Below are 21,012 nucleotides of genomic sequence, written 5' to 3'. Positions count from 1 at the left end.
GAACATGCTAATGAAAGCAGTTTCTTCTGACACACCACTGCACTGAATATGCAAGGAACTTAGTTAATGGTAGATCCTCCAGAAATTGCCTAGGCTCTGTCCTGCCCTCCAGTTCTTCACCATCAGCCATCTGCACGCACACTTACCTCTCGGAGTACCATAGAAACCTCTCAGTACTTTGACAAATGAATTCATGACCTAAATCACCGCTACTCAGTCCTGTGACTCTGTGCACTGGGAAAATGCATCATGTTAATGTATGTACCATGCTGCAAAAAAATCATATTCCCACCCTAGTCAGCATGAGTACCCTAAACTAGAGTTGAAACTAGTGCTGAAGACAAGGGAACACAGATTTGAACTCAGATTAGCCATTTGAAATCAACTCGTGGATCATTTTTATGTTTGTTGCTCACTTATTCTCTCAAATTTCCTTTTCTCTCTTTTATTTTAACTAAAATTAGCCAATTCAGGCTAGCAGTTCTGGCTTAAGAACATTTTTAATCTGGGGGGGTAGAGAATAAGTGCAATTAGTAATTGAAAAGTCCGATGAAGACACGTCCACTGTGAGCTTAGTGTGTTGAAGCTAATGCCAGTGCTGTGACAGATTTGCAACAACAGATTAAACTGGATGGATGGAGCTGTTACCATCTCGCCTTCTCATTTGCCCTGTTTCATTAAATGATGCTGCTGTCTCCATGGCAGGGCCTCTGATCCACAGGGAATCAGGTCCTGAACTGGCACAGACTTCAGATCAGGGTAGAAAAGCAAGCAACTTTCAGGAGCAGTTATCACTAGGGTTATCCTACATAAATTTGCCAGCACGAATCTGTCAGAACCCAAAGTAGCAAGATGTACTGTCCCACTGGAAAAAATATAAAACTATACTATCAAGTATTTCTTTGAAGAGGGAAAAGGCTACCATTTGCTGACAGTAGTGATTTTGAAATATGAAGTAATATGGCTCTGCTGTTGCCTTTACATGGCCTATCTGAGGACTAAATCTGTTACACAAACACGTTCTATCTGGGATATGCAGGACCCTGTCATTTCCTTTTCTGTAGTAACACAAGGAAAAATGAAATCCCTCAAACTTAAAAATTTGCCTTCATGTCAGTATGTTGTCTTGGCTTGTGCAGATCCATGGAGTGCTTTGTGATCAGAGTCAAATGGGACCTGAGTTGCTGAAATGAGGGCTAGGAAACAAGCATGACTGTGTTTTCTGGCTTCATTGCTATGACAGCTTGAACATTATTCCACAGTAAGACCAGGCCTGACTTGTCAGTACAATGGCAAACAGTGTGAAAGAGAGACACAATGTTCAATATTTACAAATTATCACCCAGGCCATAATTAGGGAGAATGAAACTTGTTGGGAAAAGTTTGCCATTAGGAAGCCATTAATGGTACACAAACACTCAAGACCAAGCCTGGTGGGAAGCATCAGCCATAGGACTTGAGGTTGCCAAGCACAGTAATATGACACATCATTAGTAGCCACTTGCAATGGTTGACCAAAATCCATTTTCTCATCAGTTACACGAGCTACTGTCTGCTGAGGGATGGAAAAATGAGCACATCATGACACAGGCTTTGAAAATATCTCTTACAAAAGGAATAATCCATCCACAGCTATTGCTTGCTGATAGTTATCACAGGCCAAAGCTTGCAAGTCTTCTGTAGACACATGAAAGACACACTGACACACAAGTCAGGGGAAGGTCACAAAAGAATGAACAGCATCCATCATTCAAACCAGCTACAGAAACAAAGAGATTACTTGTTTTCCTTCTGAAAGTGATAGACAGCAGCTAGTTCTTTGACCTGTACTCAAAAAGTGTATTTGTAGCCTAAGTATTTTTGGTTTAATTCATCAGAATTCTAAGTGCTTAAGTTCACTGAAACTACATTTGAGTATGTGCTAAGGAGACCTGGGATTGTTGAATAGAGGTGAGACTGAATTTTTAACTCTCCCGAGTTCTCCTTTACTTCAGGAGGCATTCAGGTAAAGTATGTTTGCAATAACCTGGTATGGAGATTACAAAAAGGCAGCTCTGCAATGGAGGTTGCAGCAGTGAAATAGAGAAAGACCCTGGGGTCAAATGGAGGTAAAAATAGGCACCAAACGTCATGGGAGTCTTACTGAGAAACAGTGGAGTTAAATGGTGTAAGGACTGTGAAAAAACAAATACCTGAAAAAAGGAGTTGCATATTGTACTTTTCACATAACTCCTTTGTTCTCCCAAAGCTATAAATGTCTCACAGTTAGAACACATGCCTTCTGATTTCAGGCACCTAGAGGAAAGATTCAAAGTGTGTTGGAGACACACATTGTGAGGAACCATCTTCCCTAGAGCTGCCTATAAATATGATCCTGAGCTTCCCATAGGTGTAAATCAGCAGATTTCTGTCTGGGAAGATGCTTGAAATGCTTCAAAAGCATACAAAGGAAGACACAATGTTGGAGCTCAAACATGAAAGCAAAGATGACTTGGTTTTCATTTTTTGCTCATATTTTCCTTCCTGAGGTGGTGAAATACAGTACCTATTATTCCTGGCATCCTTTGTGTGAGTCCCGCCCTTGCTCTTGTTGTTAGGCTTTTTGGTTCCAGTATCACTTGCTGAAGGATTCTGAGGAGTTTTCTGTCTCCAGAGCACAGTTTCAAACCAGTACTGTTTCACCAAGTACAGGCAGAGTAGCCTATCTGAGGATACTGGCCTCACATCCCAAGATGTGGTTTGAGGGAAAGAATAAGTCAAGATGGTATTTCTGGCACTAAATGTCTCTGTAGTGCACACTGGCATTTGCTGTTGGACAGCTAGGGATCTTCTTTTTTGGACACTGAAACAATGGGGAGGATTGTAAACTTGAAGACCAGGGGGCATACTGGGTGGAAAATCTGTTTGGGAACACATTAAAGCAGGAGCGTAGCCCACAGTACACTACAGCAGTGTAAGTGTCTGTCAGGTAACCTTGCATCTTCTTTCCTGTGTTGGTCGGTCAGCCTCATCTAACTATTGTCCCACCTACTGTTTTCTCTCTCTGCCGCAGTCCCACCTTTGTTATGTGGGTTTAAACTTGTTGCAGTAAGTGATATGCCTGCCTCCACGTTGTGTCAGAAATGGAGCACTTTTGGAATTCTCTGCTTGATCTAGTATTTGTCAGAACACGTTGGCTCGTCAGAATTGAATCTGCAGGAACACATCAGTTGTAGCAGTTTCTTGGGCAGAAGTGCTGGCTGAAGGAGGCAGACAGTCACATCAGGCTCCCACTCCTCCCACTGCGGGGACCTTCCCTGGCTGGCATTCCCTGGGAAAGTAGGGATGTGAGCCTAGTTGTTCTTGGATCCGGTGTGACTTCTGGGTGTTTCACACAAACTTTGAAAGCTCTGGTTTCATCCCAGTGCGGAGCAGGAAAAGTTCTGTACCAGTAAGAAGTTTCAGAGGATGAGAAAACTGTTTCTTGCCCTGAACAATACGGAAGTCACTGCTCTGTGTACTGGGGCTATTTTCTAATTAGAGCAGTCTCCCAGCTCTTTTTTATTATTGTTTTATTTTCTTTTTCTCTTAAATCCATGTTTGATTTGTTTCCAGGATTCTGTTACCACTAATATCAGAAAATGTTGTTGATTTAAAGGAAGATATGAATTTCTCAGTAGCAGAAGTGTGACTTGTTCTTAGCAGCTAATACTTGCAAATAGCCTGAGTTTCTGATTTTTATCCCCAGCTCTCAATTATTTTTATCAGATAACAGGGAAGAAGAACAATTCTTTGTTTCCAAAGCCTATTATTTTGTGTAATTAATGGGGTAATCCACAGAAAGAGTTCTATGGACACTGAAATAAAATATCACAAGGCAGGAAGGAGAAATATTATATTGATGGACTGTTCTAAGCAATCTTGTGAAAACACTGAATTTACACACAGCTGAAACACCTCTGGTCTGTAGTCATATTTTCATTTTGCTTAGTCTTAATGAAGTAAAAAGTCAGCACATATTCCTTTTATTAGTTTGTCATTTTGAAGGTTGACTATTTTAAATCCTTTCAGTAATCATAAGTATTTTTTTATTAGCTGCAATTGCTTAACTATAGTCAAACTAGAAGTGTTTTGCAAAAGTATGTGATCATATTGCTGTTAGAAAGTATAATTGTTTTCCCCATGGAGCAGCTAAATTTGGCTTAAGAACTGTGTCGTGGCACTAACAGAAAATGTCTGGTGTGACAAGGCATAGTGTGGACAGCGCCGAAATGCTCATAACCACAGTTCATTTAATTGATCTTTGGAGGGGGTGAAATATCACACTAGTCATCTGTCTTTGGTTTTTCAAGCCACATCAAACAATGGTGTGGAGAAGTAAAAAAAAGAAAGAAAAATGCTAGGTTGTTTGATTTCATCAGTTAATGGCTGTAGGTCACTTGATATCCCTTTGTTTACAACACAGTGATACTCCTGTATCTTGTAAAGGTTCACCAGAGTGACTTACTGCTGTGGTACAAGACCTAAAATAAAACTTGTACATGTCAGGCACCACATGATGCATAAAATATTCTAATATATTACAAAACCTTGCCAACACTAGGGAAAACGGCTATTCCAAGAAGTAGAGCTGGCTGAAATAAACCATTCTTTTTTCCAAACCAGGCCCTCATGAAAGACAGTAATTTGGGATCTCAAGGGAGAGAGGGGAGGGTTTCTACCTTTGGTCTGGTGGAAAAAAAAATCTCTTCCTTGGCTAATCAAAAATGTCAGCAGAATAAAGAAGCCCACTTCCAGCTCAAATCTTCACATAATTTCATGTCTTTTCTATTTATCATTTTTGAGCAGCTGCACTAAGAACCAGCTCAGCCCCTTGAGGAACTTGCCAAATGTGCACACCAAAGTGCCACAACTGCTTTGTGTGCAGTTGTGTCCTGAGTGTCTTGAGCAGATTTGCTTTTAGCTACCTGTGCACCATCTTGTTGTAAACCCTATCAGTCATCTGGTGCATTGCCAGTATGGAAGCAGTCATCTGTCTTCTGCTGTTGTACAACTGTTTTGCAAAATTTATTGTAAGAAAATCCTTCTGTGAATTGTTCTAAAAGCAGTGAAATGTGTACCCACAAAAGCCAGTAATTGTAACAGTTTCTAGCACAAGCCTATTAATTACATTAAGCAATATTACAACACTTTTTAAACTGAAATAGTTGTGCTAATACATGCAGCCTAGAAACAGATTTGTGTTGACTGATAAACTGATGGTTTAGTATACAAAATGTAACCACTCCTTTCCTTTAAACATATTTTGACAGATTAAATCTCTGACAATGAAGCCTTTTACTGCATATCCTTCTGGGTTTATTGTATTCCTGTTTGCCTTGCTGCAAAGGAGCCATGGACAATGTAAAGAAGCAGCTAAAAAATCAGAGATGAATTTGACTGTAAATTATGATCTTCCTAACTTCATCGCAGAAACACCGATTCAGAATGTAGTTTTATACAAGCATCATGTTTATATTGGAGCAATCAACAAGATTTATGTGCTAAATGAAACCCTCCAGAACATTTCTGTGTATAAGACTGGGCCCATTTTGGAGAACCCTGACTGCTCACCGTGTGAAGACTGCAGAGATAAAGCCAATCTTTCTAACAGCGTATGGAAGGATAATGTCAACATGGCTCTGCTCTTAGAAACTTATTATGATGATCAGCTCATCAGCTGTGGTAGTATGTCTGGAGGCATCTGCCACCGCCACATCATTCACCCTGACAACCCTGCTGACATTGAAAGTGAGGTGCACTGCATGTATTCTCCTCGGGTGGACGGAGAACCTGAAAATTGTCCTGACTGTGTTGTAAGCACTTTAGGAACCAAAGTTTTGGTGACCGAAAAGGACAGGTTTGTCAACTTCTTTGTTGGAAATACCGTATCTTCCACATTTCAACCTCCCCGTGTGCTACATTCAATATCTGTTAGAAGGCTAAAAGAAACACAGGATGGTTTTGAATTTCTCACAGATCAGTCTTACATAGATATCCTCCCTCAGTTCCGCGACTCATATCCCATAAGGTATGTCCATGCCTTTGAAAACGATCACTTTGTCTATTTTCTGACTGTCCAGAGAGAATCTCTGGACTCCCAGGCTTTTCACACTAGAATTATCCGCTTCTGCACTTTAGACTCAGAGATGCGTTCATACATGGAAATGCCTCTTGAGTGTATTTTTACCGAAAAGCGGAGAAGGAGGTCCATCCGAAAGGAGGTATTCAACATTTTGCAAGCTGCCTATGTAAGCAAGCCGGGGGCAGCCCTAGCCTATGAAATGGGCCTTGGGTTGAATGATGATATTCTCTATGGTGTTTTTGCACAAAGCAAGCCAGACTCCTCCGAACCGACCAACAGATCTGCTGTCTGCGCCGTCTCTGTGCGAACCATCAACGAGTTCTTCAACAAGATTGTCGACAAGCAGAATATGAAATGTCTCCAGCACTTTTATGGGAAAGAGAGCAAATACTGCTTGAACAGGGTAAGTGACAATTAATTTGCTGCATTTGGGGATTCTCCTCATCTCTTTGCCTACTCCATTGCCAAGTACCCATCTCGTCAGTTTCAGGTACAGAATGTAAGCCCCTGATAATTTCAAATTACTTGGCACTGCTCATGATGAATCTCTGCAAGGCTTAGTTCTTTTAAACTGAGTGTGAAAATCACTGAGGTCCACATTATGGAACTAAAAAAGTATTAGTAGAACGGGGCGGGGGGGGAATCCTGGGGGTTTTTTGTTAGTTTGTAAGTAATTGTGTTTCTTGACAGTGTGATGCAGATAAATGGAATATTTAGGCAGTTATTTCTTTTAATATTTCAGAAAAGTATTCAGTAACGTTCATATCCATGTGCACTGAGGAGTCCCTGAAAGTATCACTCATATTTTAAACTATGTTAATGCTGAATCACTGCCCTCCTTAGAAAAAAAATAATGAAAGAGCTTGTTTAGAACATGCCATGAAGAACCAAATTGTAATTCAGTTAGTCATATTTGATACAGAAACAGTCCCACAGAAACCAGCTTTCTTAATGAAAGAAACACCTATGGAATGTGTACCTGAATGAGGATACAGGTGGTCTCAGATGGGAGAGTTGCCTTTCTGTACACCATGTGTTTGAGTGATTGCTGCTCTCCAACCACCTGAAAGATTGTGAGGGAAGGTAGCACAGAAGTTATTTCTTCCCTTCTGGCCAGTGTCTATGCCACTGTCAGCTCTTGTAAGGAAATACAGAATCTGGGAGTTGGGTACTTTTAACATTTATTTTGAAACATGGAACATTAGAGCTTTGAATTGTACCTGCTTATGCAGCAGGGCCTTGTATGTCCTCTCTGGGAAGCTTTCTTTTCTCAAATGCAAGAGAACTGGAGCTCCTAGTTGGCATGCTGCCTTCTACCAGAGGGCAGGGCCAGAGTCGTTATGATGGGGCTCTGCTGAGCCTCACAAGCCAAGAGGAGGCTTGTGTCAGGATGGAGCAACAGTGAAGGTGGATGGGATCTATCATGTCCCATTGTTGGGATGACTGGAGTGAGGGTGAAAACTGCAGATTTTCATCACCCCAATGCCACCAGAGTCCTCCTCAGCACAGCTGCCCAGCATAAGGCATCAGGACAGGATGCTGACACGTGCCCTGGTTGGAGGTGGAAGTGTCTTGCATGATAGAGAAGGACTGCTTGTCACTGCCAGGGGTGAGACAGGGTGGTCTGGGGAGAAGCATCCATTACAGAGCTTCTGTGGTGCCTCCTCAGCAGCGAATGTGCTCAAGGTGGGGTCCAGCCCAGTCTGAGCTTCATCACCACAGGGGGATAACTGCTTATCGCAGGCTCCAGGTGTTCGACACAGATACAGGCATCATCAGAGGATTCTGATACAGCAGCCACAACAGGCATAGCGTCTTATTCCCTTTCTTTGGGGGGAAAGGCAATTTTCAGGTGCTAAAAGCCAGTTAGCAGACATTTAGCACAGTAACTTCTTATCTTTCTTCACTGTTATTGCTGTCCTAATTTTTCATTTTAGGTTTTACCCTCCTTTTAAAAATATTTTTCAGTTCTTTTTAACAATGAATATTGTTTTTCTCTGAAAGTACTTTTTTCTCCTTATTCCTGGGGTATTTTATTTGTGAGTGACTGTCTTTAATGCTCATAGCCTTTAGCTTATCTCATTCTGTACTTGCCTGTACACCCGTTTCATAAGGTGATCTTTTCGTAGCAAAGTATACCATTAAAATATTGACAGAATGATTTGCCACTTTTCACATGCTGGGAAGTACTTTCCTGTTTCAGAAGCTTTTCCAGGGGCTGCTGCTGCTTTGCATATCAGAACTGAATGTCTTATACTGCAGACATGTTTGCTATAGTTGCCCATTTTCAAGAAATGCCATCAGAAACCTGATTGCTGCTACATTAAACTGATGAAGAGGAAAATGTTTCTGTTATTTCTTGTGGTTCCTTTAAATTAAATGGCATAAAGGCAGGCAGAATTTTTGTCAGGATTGTTTGCTTAACACTGAAATATCAAGGCCTTCAAGGTTTGTTGTTCCATTTCCTTTGCTTTATTCCAGAGGACTCATTATGGCTCCAATAAAAAGTGTTCTTTGAGTTTTTTCAGGTTTTAATTGGTTGAAAAGGCTGGCAAGTATTTGCCAAGCATCCTTTATACACCTGTTTTTCTTAGGTGTGTAAAATAGACCTACAAAGTTGGAAGTGAAGAAAGGGAAAGAACAGGCAGAAGGAGGAAAGCACGTTATTTCTTACGCTTGTGTCAGGAATGTCAAATCTGGTCTTCCTTGATTTTGATGGAGATAAAATAATAATAAGAGTCCCAAACCCCTCAACTCTTCTTAGGCCTTTTTTTTTTTTTGTATATTATAAAAACGTGCATGAGGTTATAACCCATTTTTCCCCTTTTGTAAGCCATCTTCAAGTTAAAAGAAAGCTTTTATAAATTGTGAGAGTTTGTCACCGTTTATTTTGGCAAATTTCAAAACTTGCTTTTTTGTAATGTAGCCAAGATGATCTTTCTCTTTGATGTCGAGAGAATGAAACCACAGACCACTGATGCAAGTGAAAGGCACTGACCACTGTGAGATTAAGTCATAGGACAGTGAAAACAGAGCAGCAGTGAATATGGTATACCACTAGCATCAACGTTAAAAAGAAAAATGAGCCTTTAGCAATGTTTGCAAGAGACTGCTATCTGATAATTTACAGTTAGAATTTGATTGATGAAGGCCATTTCATGTTATCAGAAGAGGTCCCACAAGACAATTGTACATAATTTTGTTGATAGTCCATCTTTTTGAGTGGCTGTCCCTCAGGACTATTTAGTCTGGAGCTTCTGAAGGTAGAATTAGGTCAAAATAAACCAGAATAAAACATCCAAAATACTTCCTGAACTCGTGCTTCTCATATTCTAAACATTAAAAAAATAATTATCTCAACTCATCTTGATGTGGTTGACAAAATTGTCTAGTTTTTAGCCTTGTTTCCTAAAGGAATGAAGCTATGTGGTTATGCTACTGCATACCTGTCTTTCTGGCAGTTGACCTGACAGCCACAACAATAAGAAATCTTAAAGATGTGAACCCACGTGTGAATCCAGAGGCAGGTCCAGGATATGCTCAGGCTATGGAAACTGACAAAGTTTAAGGAGCCCCTTTACAAACACTAAAAGGACACACAGGGACCAAATCAGGTATTACTCACATATGGGAAAAGTCTCCATCAGAGCTTAGCTGGACAGCAGAGTCAACCAACCACAAGATGTAAGTCCAGAAACAACTGTGCTTTGATTATTCCAGTGCTTGTGGAAAACTTTACAAAGTGAAAATAAAACATTTCCAGTTCTGTTTAAGTGACATACATGTTAAGTCAAAGCCTGGGCTTACTGAAGTCAGGGATAGGAAAAGAGAATTCGATGGCGCATCTGATTGGTATCAGATGTACCTCAGCAGAGCTGTGACCAGTTAGCACTTCCTAATAATTTCCTTCAGTGAAGAGCTGGCTGTCACTTGAGTGACAGCAAGGAGGAAACAGAACTGGCTTTGAATTAAAAGGAAAAGTTGGAGTAATAGTAACAGGGTTTTATTGCCTGAGTCAGGACAAAGGTAGCTCTGTGGAGGGTTTTGAATCACTGTTCAGGAATCTCCTCACCCACAACTAAGAGAAAACTGAATGTAGGCTTTTAGCAGAGTTTATCTGGTCACAGTCACCATCAGCCCTGTTATGGTACTCCTCAAAACAGAGAAGTTACTTAGAGGGGCAGACAAATGCTGCTTACTTTATTTGAAGACATAGTTCAGTAGTGTGCACCTCTAGTATGGATTAAACATGATTCTCTAAGTGAGGAAATAGGTTCAGTTTAGCCTTGACAATTTCAACTATACATTTCAATTGTCATTAGCTAGTTCATGATTTTACAGGCTTTGTTTAGCCTTGCTGTGTCTCTTATGTGCTAAGCAGTTGGGAGTCCAGTTGTCCTCTGATACCTGACTTCAATCACTATTGATTTCCATGGAAAAGCACCTCTAAAAATGAAATCCAAATTCAGCTCTGTGAAGATCTTGTGGCTTTGTTTCTTCTGCATCTAAGTTCATGTGAAAGCTGAAAGTACTCCATTCACCTTACAGGAAGAGAGAAACAGGCTTTTGCTACCATGTTCCCAACAAATGTCCTCAAGCAAGACCAACTGGTCACAACTCCTGTCAGTTGAAAGGCACAAACAATTGGAAGAACGTGAAATGAAAACAGAAGATCACCAAAACAAAAGATAAAGTGACAGTAAAATAAACACATGGTGATACTTCTTTATTACCATTACACACATGATAGATGAGTAAAATTGGGTTATGCTTATATTGTAATGGAAGAAAATAATTGCTGCCTTCTATCAGGAAACCGCAAAGGCACTTATTGATCTGTCATCCTAAGGGTATGTCTAGGAATATTTAATAAAATAAAGAGAGACAAATAACTCTTTTGAGGCCCTGTAATCGTAACATCCCACACCACTTGGCTTAAAATTTTTTGGCAGGTTTTAAAATAACACCTCATCTCTCTGATTAGGAAGAGTTGATGTGGTTTATTTAGATAATCTCACAGCATTGGAGACGTTTTTCGTATTGTGAGTGGAATGTGCCTGAATATTTTCCGTAAAAGTCAGGTATCAGAATCCATCAGATTGGTTCAGTCATTTATTCCTCTGGAAATGCTGTAGCAAATGGCATACAGCACTCTGCCTGGGCACAAAGCCTGCTCCTGACCATACAGATTTTGTGCAGGCTTCTCTATGGAGTTCTGATGTCTCAGGAGAATATAATCATAGAATTACAGAGTTGGAAAGGACCTTAAGAGCATCTAGTTCCAATCCCTCTGCCATGGGCAGGGACACCTCACACTAGACCAGGTTACTCAAGGCTGCATCCAGCCTGACCTTGAGCACTTCCAGGGATGGAAGATTCACAGCTCTCTTGGGCAGCCTGTTGCAGTGCCTCACGACCCTCATGGTTGAGAGCTTCCTCCTTATATCTAACCTAAATTTCCCTTGTTTAAGTTTGAGCCCACTACTCCTTGTATTATCGCACAGACCCTGAAGAAGGTGGACTGGGCAATGAAAAAGAATAGACGAAGAGGGACTGGGTGATGGGCAGTGTGTACTGACACCCTTTCAAACAGGCTTAAACCATAATAGTAAGCTGACAGGCTGCATCTGTGTTTCTGTTCTGCACTCACTGCCTGCCTGCTGAAAGCCCAGACAGTACCCCAAGGCAACTGCTCTGTATGATGGAGTGCAAGGCAGGGTGTGCTCACCACTCAGCTCCCCACCACCAGTAGGTACATGACCATCTAGGTACCTGGCCATGCAAGACCCCTAACTGGGGTAAATAGCATGGTGTAACATATGGACTTGGTACTGGCCATGTGGACACCATCACAAGGGAGTTACCAAGAAAAAGGCAAGGCAAGAAGAAAGCAGGTCTGGGAGTTTCTTTGGAAAGTATCACACCACCTGGAGTGGTAGGCATCTTTAAAGACTTTTTCGAGCCCCAGGAGCTATGGAGTTTGGGGGCTGACCTCTTGGTCCCCAAGTGCTGCAAAAACTACTTTTTTTTTCTCCGAATGTCCTGTTAGGGGCCATTCTCTTTTTGCCTCCCAGTGCTGCTGCTTGGTGGTTTATCATCTTCTTGATGAAAGCTGGATTTCTCTGTGAAAAGGTAGTATCCGTTAAACTACCATTTTCTGCAAAGGGCACAGCCAGAGTTACTAATAACATTCCATTTCCAGACTTTTTAATCGGATTCTTCCACTTAAGGTAGAGTTCCATATTGGTTATTAGTGCAGAAGAGTGACTCTTCTGCTTTTCTCTGGAATTGCACAGAAATCATTTCAGGCAGAAAGTAATTTTTGTTTTTTTAGCGTGGATATCTGGACATGTGTATTTTATGTCTCAGGTTTATGAAGGCCCTTAAATAACTCTAAAGACTAGAACTGGGCAAAGAATAATTTTATTATCCTATGTAACCTTTCAAAGTTGGAAACCTTTACAGTCCCACAAGATGTCCAAAATGTAGACTAGCAGGTGTGTAACACTAAGGACACTCACTAGAGATGTGTAATACTCAGATCTAAGATACTTTTTCTGGGTTCAAACCAAATTCTGAGGCTCTTTTACCCCAGAGTAAGTTCCTGTCTAATCTGGTCATGGCTATTCTGCAATGGGACTGTCAGCCCCTCCTGAGAGATCTGCCTGGATTTCTTTATAAACAATTTGATGTTCCTGAGAAAGATATGCTGATTCTGCAGTGCACTTCATGCAGATCTAAGTCCTGGACTCATCCCACCTGGCTTTGGTAGGTAGTTGAAACGTCTAAATAAGCAATGAATTCTCCCCTGGTTCTGCTGCCAAATGATGGAGAGACATATAAATCCTGACAAAGCAGACATCTGCCTTTCAGCTCACTCAGCACCAACCTTACCTCAGCAGTTTCTCTACTTACTCTACTTGTTCTGACTCAGGACCACATATTGCCGTCATTATTGCTCACTAAAGCAACAGTAGGTAATTATGGTCCAAGAGAGTGCTGTGTTACTTGAACTTTCTAGGTGGCATGTGGGTTTCTGACCTCAGACAGCTTTTGCATCAGAGCGGAATTACTCCTCATTTCCAAACATACAAGTAAAACCAGAGTCAAATCCCACAGTAAACAAATTAAAAAATGCTGCTAAGGAAAACGATCCATGGCATAAATGGTTCAGAAAGCCAGTGTAGGTCACAAAGAAGTATTACTTGCACAGTCTATGGACTGGGTGAAAACAATGAAATGTTAGAGAGGAATGATCTTGGGGGAAGTGACAGTAAGAGCTTCATTTTCTTCAGGCAGATGTTACCATGCATTTGTACACAGCCTGTGGAAATCAGGGCAAATTGCATGATTTTCTTCTACTTTTTGGACTCCTTTGTATCCTACATATCTCTTGCACCACTGTTTTGGCTAGACATGCAGTTGTTATGCAATGTGGTCTTGAAATAAGAGTCTCCACACTCAGCATCATCTTAGGATAACTGGTCTACTGGGAATTCTCATCAGAGCTTCCATGTAAGGGCTTCTATGAAAAATGCACCTGATGTGCGCTACAAATTTTTATCAACAGAAGCTCCAATGCATTGTTTTATTTCTTCAAAATGTGTAATTAGTCAACACCTCTCCTTTGATAATCTGTATACTGAGTTAAATGCTAAATTAATATAAGGGAAATCAGCAAAATACAAAGATTACTTAGGTCCATTTTATCTGCTGAATCAATAGGATATACTTAGTGCTAATGCACTAACCAAATTATGAGAACTAATGCAGCAGTGTTCAATGACAAAAGCAAATAACTCTTTGAATGATCTTGACAATAGAACGTGTAGTCATCTTAATTTGTATTAACTAATTACATTTAACATGGATGTCTTTTTACCTATTGCCTTAAGTGGAGCACCAGTTCAGTAACCTCCTTTCCTTCTCTTATTTTAGCAGTGAAGTAGATCAAAGCAATGAGTATTAAGAATAAGAGGGATGATACTATGTAAAATACCCCATCCCTGGCCAGTGTTCAAGGCCAGGCTGGAAGGGGCTTTGAGCAACATGATATAGTGGAAGGTTCCCTGCCCATGGCAGGGGGCTTGGGACTGTATGACACTTAAAAAAGTTCCTTCCAACCCAAACTATTCTGTGATTCTACAAAAAATTTACATCAATAGAGTTCTTTAAAAAAATTCTCTTTCTCTAGGGGTCATAAAAATTTGTGTCATCTTTCCATTTGACTTCAGTGGGTTCTAGATCAAGTCCTTGAAATTGAAAGTATAGCATAAAGATAACTAATCCTTCAGTGATTCCCTCTAAATTGTTCCTTATTTTGCAACAAGTCGTATTTTGAAGGGTTGGTTTCCTGTGTAACTCGGACCATTTCCAGGCAGTAGCAACTTACAGTAGTGGCCACTGCATAGTTAGGATTGCCCGATTGTTTCCGTCTTAAAGGACTGTTTCCAGTTGCTTGTTTTCTTTTCACATCTACTTCACAGTTGAGATTTGATAAGTTTATTCTCAGAAAGGGAACATACTTCTGTATTTTATATAAAAAAGCTCTCCTTTGAATTGCTTTCAAATACATGAGGAATATTGGGAAGAGAAGGAAGGAAGAAGAGGGAAACAATTCTTTGTTTAAAACAAAAAGAGGAAAAAGCTCTAAAAGCCTTTTAGAGTAAAGCTTCAGTGCCTCAGCAATTCTTAGAAACAGGAGAAACCAGTACCCTGCCCCAGGCATGTTCAGTTTTCCATGGACACTGGACTGAGTTCACAGCACTTACACCCTTGAGTTGTCTTTCACTGGTCAAGAAGAAGCCAGAAACATGGTCGATCTGCATCTATGGGAAGTGTTTAGCACATAAATTTGTGTCCACTGGCAAAATCAAGCTGTTGCATTTATTATTTGTTTTTTTCCCTTCCTTAGGATTACAAGAAATGCTTGGTAATGATGTCTGGTGCTACTGTGCAGAAATGTGTTTTACAAAGTGCATAGCATTTTGAATACTGTTTTCAAATGCTTTTCTCTTGTGATGTGATTTCTGAGTGATTTCTGTTACATTTCTCAAGAACTTGGAGTTCTTGAGAAGAATAGGGCTTGAAGAAGAAAGAAATTCAGCATACTTAGTACCTATCACTGCCACATTAACATGGAAATTAGCTGTCTTTCTGTGCTGTGAGAGCAGCAAGTGGGCTAAGCACTGCATATCCCCAGAGACTGCTCTAGGCTGGATTCTGTGCAGTCCCTACTGCAAATAGCTGCCTCATCTGTTTGGGATCACTCTTTCTGAGGTCTTACTGCCCCTATCAGTGTGAATAGGTGCAATAGTTTGATACAAAAGACTTGATCTCTTAATTGAGAATATTTGATAAAGAGTGAAATGAATATAAATGCAATGTAACAATGGTGCCAATAAGGAACACTCTTCATGTGCACGTGCTACTGAATGTTACTAGTACTGATGCATGGCCAACCTTATTTTGATACCCACAGTTGCTTCTCTTGGAAATGCAGCAGCAAGTTTTGGGAAATCACACTGCATCTGTAGTGACCCAGGGGGTGAGGAGTCTCCTTGTAGACTTGCAGTTGATCATGTTGGCAAAAGCCAGCATGCTACATCCAAAGAATTTCTGTTTCTCATGTTTCTCATTTCTGGCTGGCTTCTCTTCTGCCTGTTGTACAGTGCTGGAGTTTGTTCACAAGAGATTCTTTTCTGGTCAATTACTTCCAAAAAATAAATGTATCCATATTTTTTTCTATGTGTCATCACTGAATGTGCTCGTAACCATAAAGAATTCAGACATCCTCTGACAGTTGTGTATAGTGAGAACAATAAACGTGACTATGACTTTTTTGAATTGCTAGTAGTAAAATTTCATCCATTTCACAAACTTCCTGTCTTGTAAATTGCAGAAAAAAAATACTCCGTTGTGATAGCATAGTAGACAGCTATTTATATGTTTCTCCTTTTCTCCATTATTCTTTACTCACTCTGGCCAGCTATGGCATGAAACCACATAAGAAAGGAGGAGGGAGATAGTCCCTTTGGCAATGGAAGAGACAGAAGAAGGCAAGAAGTGATCAGAGCACATAAATGTATCAGAAGTCACAAAGTTTGTCCTGCTTATTTTTCTTCTCTCCCATTTTGTCAAAGAGCTGTAAGTACAAGAACCTTAGTGGTCATCTTTAACTGAGTTCACAATTAAAAAGACTGGTATGTGACAGCTGGGAAGATTTACGAGGTTTATGAAATTTAAGGTGCAATTACTTTCAAAGATAATGATAGGTCAAATTTATAACATCCCTCACTTTAATCTGTATAGGCCTAGGAAACAGACAATATAGGTTCTAAATCCAGCCCTCTAACAGACCTCCAACATGATGGTGATCAAGTCACTCATCCTCTTCAGGCAAAACCCTGACTTCATTGAGTCACTGAGGCCAGAATTTCACTTCTTGTATTTCACATGGAGAGAAGCAGTGATCGAATGCACTTCTCACCTGATGAGAAATACTGCAAACTGCCCAGAAAATTAAAATGTATTATGGAACAGCAAAACTGTGTTGGCTAAAAACACACAAGACTATTTAGAGAGGAAAATCTGATAAGATTCTTCTTCATTCCTCACAGTTACTCTTCCTGTTCAGAGTCTGCTGTGCCTGTGAGTTCTTCACCATTATGTGCCGGATTCCAATAGGACACACTGCTGAAAACTGTAGTTCTATTATTTATCTTAATTCAGTGACCTCCACAACAGAAGAGATAAGCAACTCATACACCCTCTCTGGTTTTAATCATCTTGGGAATCAATTTGTTACGTAGAATCTTCTATCCATTCACTCTACAGCAGTTTCTTTGAAAAAAAAATTTAGCATTTGCAGATACCAGGATCCAGCTCATTTAGCAATAGTTCATTTCCTTCTGCTCCATGTTATACATGGAAAGGCTCAAAGGAGAAATGCTGTCAACACCTGTGCGTACCTCCTTCTCTTGAGAGAGACTTCCAGGATCCATAGCAGAAAACAAAAGTTGATACTTACAAATCTGATTCCTGACAGCCAACAATTTAAAAGTGATATATACAAACCAGCAAGAAATAAGACTCCTGCTTATTGCTGCTTTCACTTGAGTTCTTTGTAACTGTAGTAGTTTGCAGTTGACACTAGGAAATTTTACCTACTGTCTTTCACACCATTTTTCCAATTTGTCAGATTAAATTTTAAATTTAATGATGTCCTCCAAATTGTTCACAAGACAGCATGAGATGTTCTGCTATGATTAAGACATTAATTTAAGACATTAAACTTAACATCAGGACATTACACATAATATGTCTTTCTAATTGAGCCTTGCACTTAACTAAGAAGAACAGGTTTTGGCCAGCTCTGGAAGGATGAGCCTGAAGGAGTGTTTCTCCATGTTGCAGTTGCTGCAAATATCAAATTTTTTCTCACAAAAAGTTTATGGTTAAAATCTTGTGTTATTGTTGTTTGTTTTTTTTTCCTCAGAGTCTTGTATTCAGACCAGAGACTAGACTGATTAGTTCTGACACTGACCTAACTGGGTAATTTTTTTGAGATATTCATTAGGGACTTGAAGATTTCCTCCCTGCTTTGCACTTTTGGCTTCAAATGTACAACTCTGTCCAAAATATTATTTTTATACTCACTGAATATGACTTCTAAATAATCAGTTAACTGCCAAACAGTGATAGCTCCTAATAGCCCAGCCCAACGATGCCTATCTAAAAAGACTCTTCAGGTGCATTCATCTTCTGTGCATGGAATCAAGGGTAAATTCCAAAACACCACAACTTCCCCTATGAACAAATAAGATAGCTATCCCCTACCCATCTGAACTCTGAGAGGCAGAGCTTGCCCACACCTCGTTGCATTCCAGTGGCACACCTACACCAGTTTCACTAAGCCCTCACTATGAATCATAGGCACAACTGGCACCTCTCATCCTACAAGAGAAGCAGTATAGCCCAACCCGAGCACTTACCCCCACTCTAATCGACCATTTCAATAGTTGTGTGATTTGTCACTGGAACTTGGCATAATATCCAGAGTGCATCATCTGACATCAGTTATTTTTCCACATTGGCAGCCAAATGGATACTCATGTGTATACTGAGAGGAAAGAAGGGAGGGAGTCAGGCTTCAAAGAGTTAATTTAAAGCAGCTTCTTCGCCGAAGTTGTCTGTGTTATCAATCTTCCTTTAGTTTTCTAAGTAGCCTTTTAATCTCTGCATTTCTACTCAAAGATCAAAGTCTTCCTATTTCTTAAACAGCTAACCTTACATTATGGTTAATCCATGAAGCGCCAGGTTTTGTAAGAGAGCCATATGTGGAACAATCTGCAGGTCTTGGGCAGATACCCAAAATTACGACATCTCTGAGGAAGGCTGAGCTGACTTTGTGGTTGAACTGACTTCGGGGAAGCTAGGAAAGGTGTCAGGGCAAGCAGGAAAATTTAGCCACTTGTTAAAATGGGCTTGAACAGGGTTTCATGTGGCATGTCAGGATGTTTAAATTGTGTCAAGATGACTGCACAGGAGGAAGTACTTTTTTAAGTTTAGCACAGAAACACCTCTCTCCAAAGTCGTTTGCTTACAGAAGAAAAGGATATACAGCAAAGAGCAGAGATCTCAGGTTGGGGGAGGGTAAATTCACAAATCTGCCTTATTTCAAAAAGCATGAAAACTGTACATTTTCTGCACTTGAACTGTTCATACTCATTGTATGAGTAATCTTTGCACAGATGTTTCAGAAATACTTTTAGACTGGGTAGGATATGAGTGCAAAAGAATAAAGCTTTTAGCTTGTTTGCTGACCAGAAAAAGGAAAAGCTAAATTCGTCTGTTGATGATTTAACCCAATCAAATACTGGGTTAAATAATATTTAAAGTGTATTCAGTGTTCCTAGTGAAAAGTGTTAGTCCAAAACACACCATACATTAACAATTAATACCAAAACTAATATAGGAAACCTTTTAGCATGTGGATAACAAACTGTTAAGCCACTGCTGTATCAGATGTAATCTAGAAGCCCTCTTTCTGCATCATTAAGGCACTGTGCAGAGATTTCTGTCGCTCTTGTTTGGTCTTACACAGGGTTTTACCTAAGTGATACAGTAAGCAGACAGCACCTGGAGAAAAGCTGGCAGCGGTGCTGGCTGCAGCTCCTAGAAATTGTAGGAAACTTCACCTGCCAGTGCTATTGCTGTGCACAGTTCAGAAGTGTTGTGATTCGAGAGTAAAGGACTGAGCTATTAGGTTTAGCATTTTGTTAATAGCATTTTCAATGCCTTGGGCTTTTCCTGGAATTCACCAGAGTTAAGCCAGCAAGAAGCTCTTGGTGTATTGCATGCTTTCTCATAGTACTTTGAGGGAAAACCACCTGAACCTAGAAAACAAGAAAATAAAATTTTACTCCTACATGTTATTTTAGGGTATGTTCCAGATCTAATGAATTTCGTGGAAAGACTTTGACTTTCTTTAAAATAAAAATTCAAATTTTTAAAACATGTTTGTAATAACAACAGATCAATTAAAAAAATAGGAAAAACAAAGCTCTTGATTGATTTCAGCAGAGGGAACCACCGTAAGATCCTTTATAATCTCCCTCCATGTTTATTCATAAAGTATGTCACAGTGGGAACATGGTAGATGACTTCCAAATTTAAGCTGGTTAGGGATCCTTCAAGGTGTTCCTGGTTGTTATCTGTACAATCTCATGAAAACAGATGATGTAGTATCAATAGTAATGTAATTATCAGTTAATAGATTACTATTGAATTGTCAGGATATCAGGTTATATTCTTCTCGAGAGATAACTTAAACTGTATTGTGCAAGAATTTTTCCAATGAAAACTAAAAACATGTAATCTCTATTCCCAAACTGAAAGAGAAAAATCCTACAAATGCAGCAACTTTATAGTACACTCAAGACATACAGAGATTGGACAAGTAGTGCACAAGGCATAGATGATCAATACAATAGCCTAAGTAATTATAAGAAGCTGTCTTCCCCATTGTTTCTTTCAAATGTACAATCAGAAGCATATTTTTCCTGGCTTTCTCCCTTTTCTCTTTCTTCATCTTTTTCTCCTCTTTTCTGTTTTATCACTGAAAAAAAAGGTGCTGAAAAGAGAATAGGAGGAGAAGAGTACTGGAAATAGTTATTTTAGTGCAAAAAAAAAAAGGTTAAAAAAATTGCAGCATTTTCAGAGCATCATTTTCCAGGAATCAGTGTTCTAGGCACAGGTGTGTCACTGGGCAGGCTTAGCAGCCAGAGGATTCTGAGACCCTTGGAGAAGCAGTGTTATGTAAGTCACTAAGAGAAAGGATACCTTGATACATGTTCTTCTACACATCTCATCTGGTTAAATAAAGATCCTATGTCTTATAGCCAACAGACAGGATAAAAAGAAAAAAGTTTAAAGAAACATGCCTGTAACTTTAAGAAGCTGTTGCCTTCCTCATGGAACATCATAACTGATGAAGCAATTAAGTTTGAAACATTTAAAAATACTTTTGGTCAAATGCATTTGTGCTAAATGACTTCACTCTGACAAAGATCTATTCCTACTCGTAAAGACAGTACTCATCTGTACTTCATTTTCTAACAGGCCTTTTCAAGAAATGCTTCATACTGCAGAGCACAAGATGATGAATATCGCTTAGAAGTTACGACTCCCTTGCAGAGGGTTGACTTGTTCATGGGCCAGTTCAACAGTGTCCTCTTAACTTCAATATCTGTCTTCACCAAAGGGAACCTTACTGTTGCTAATCTGGGAACTTCAGAGGGCCGCTTCATGCAGGTAAATATGTTACACCTTCACAATAAAAATACATACTAGAGTTCAGCAGGATGGTGGTAAGTGAGGAGCAGTATTAGCCCAGTTTAACAGGGTAT

General features: G+C 39.9%; 1 protein-coding gene across 7 annotated transcripts in view; it reads left to right on the top strand.

The window, feature by feature from the left end:
* Positions 1-21,012, top strand: part of MET (MET proto-oncogene, receptor tyrosine kinase) — a 95,842-nt gene that overhangs the window by 14,657 nt on the left and 60,173 nt on the right. For all 7 annotated transcript variants that reach the window (XM_061373031.1, XM_061373032.1, XM_061373030.1 and 4 more), the window contains exons 4-5: positions 5,292-6,506; positions 20,726-20,917. In XM_061373031.1, the coding sequence (XP_061229015.1) occupies positions 5,307-6,506; positions 20,726-20,917 (1,392 nt within the window). In that variant the 5' untranslated portion in view covers positions 5,292-5,306. The remainder of the gene's footprint in view (positions 1-5,291; positions 6,507-20,725; positions 20,918-21,012) is intronic.

The sequence above is a fragment of the Neopsephotus bourkii genome, unplaced genomic scaffold (assembly GCF_033783945.1).
Source record: "Neopsephotus bourkii isolate Nb327-2 ecotype Australia unplaced genomic scaffold, CSIRO-AGI_Nbou_v1 NB_1624, whole genome shotgun sequence".
In the NCBI taxonomy this organism is placed as follows: Eukaryota; Metazoa; Chordata; class Aves; order Psittaciformes; family Psittacidae; genus Neopsephotus; species Neopsephotus bourkii.
Note: the sequence above shows the minus strand (reverse complement) of the source record. Positions and strands in the feature narration are given on the sequence as shown.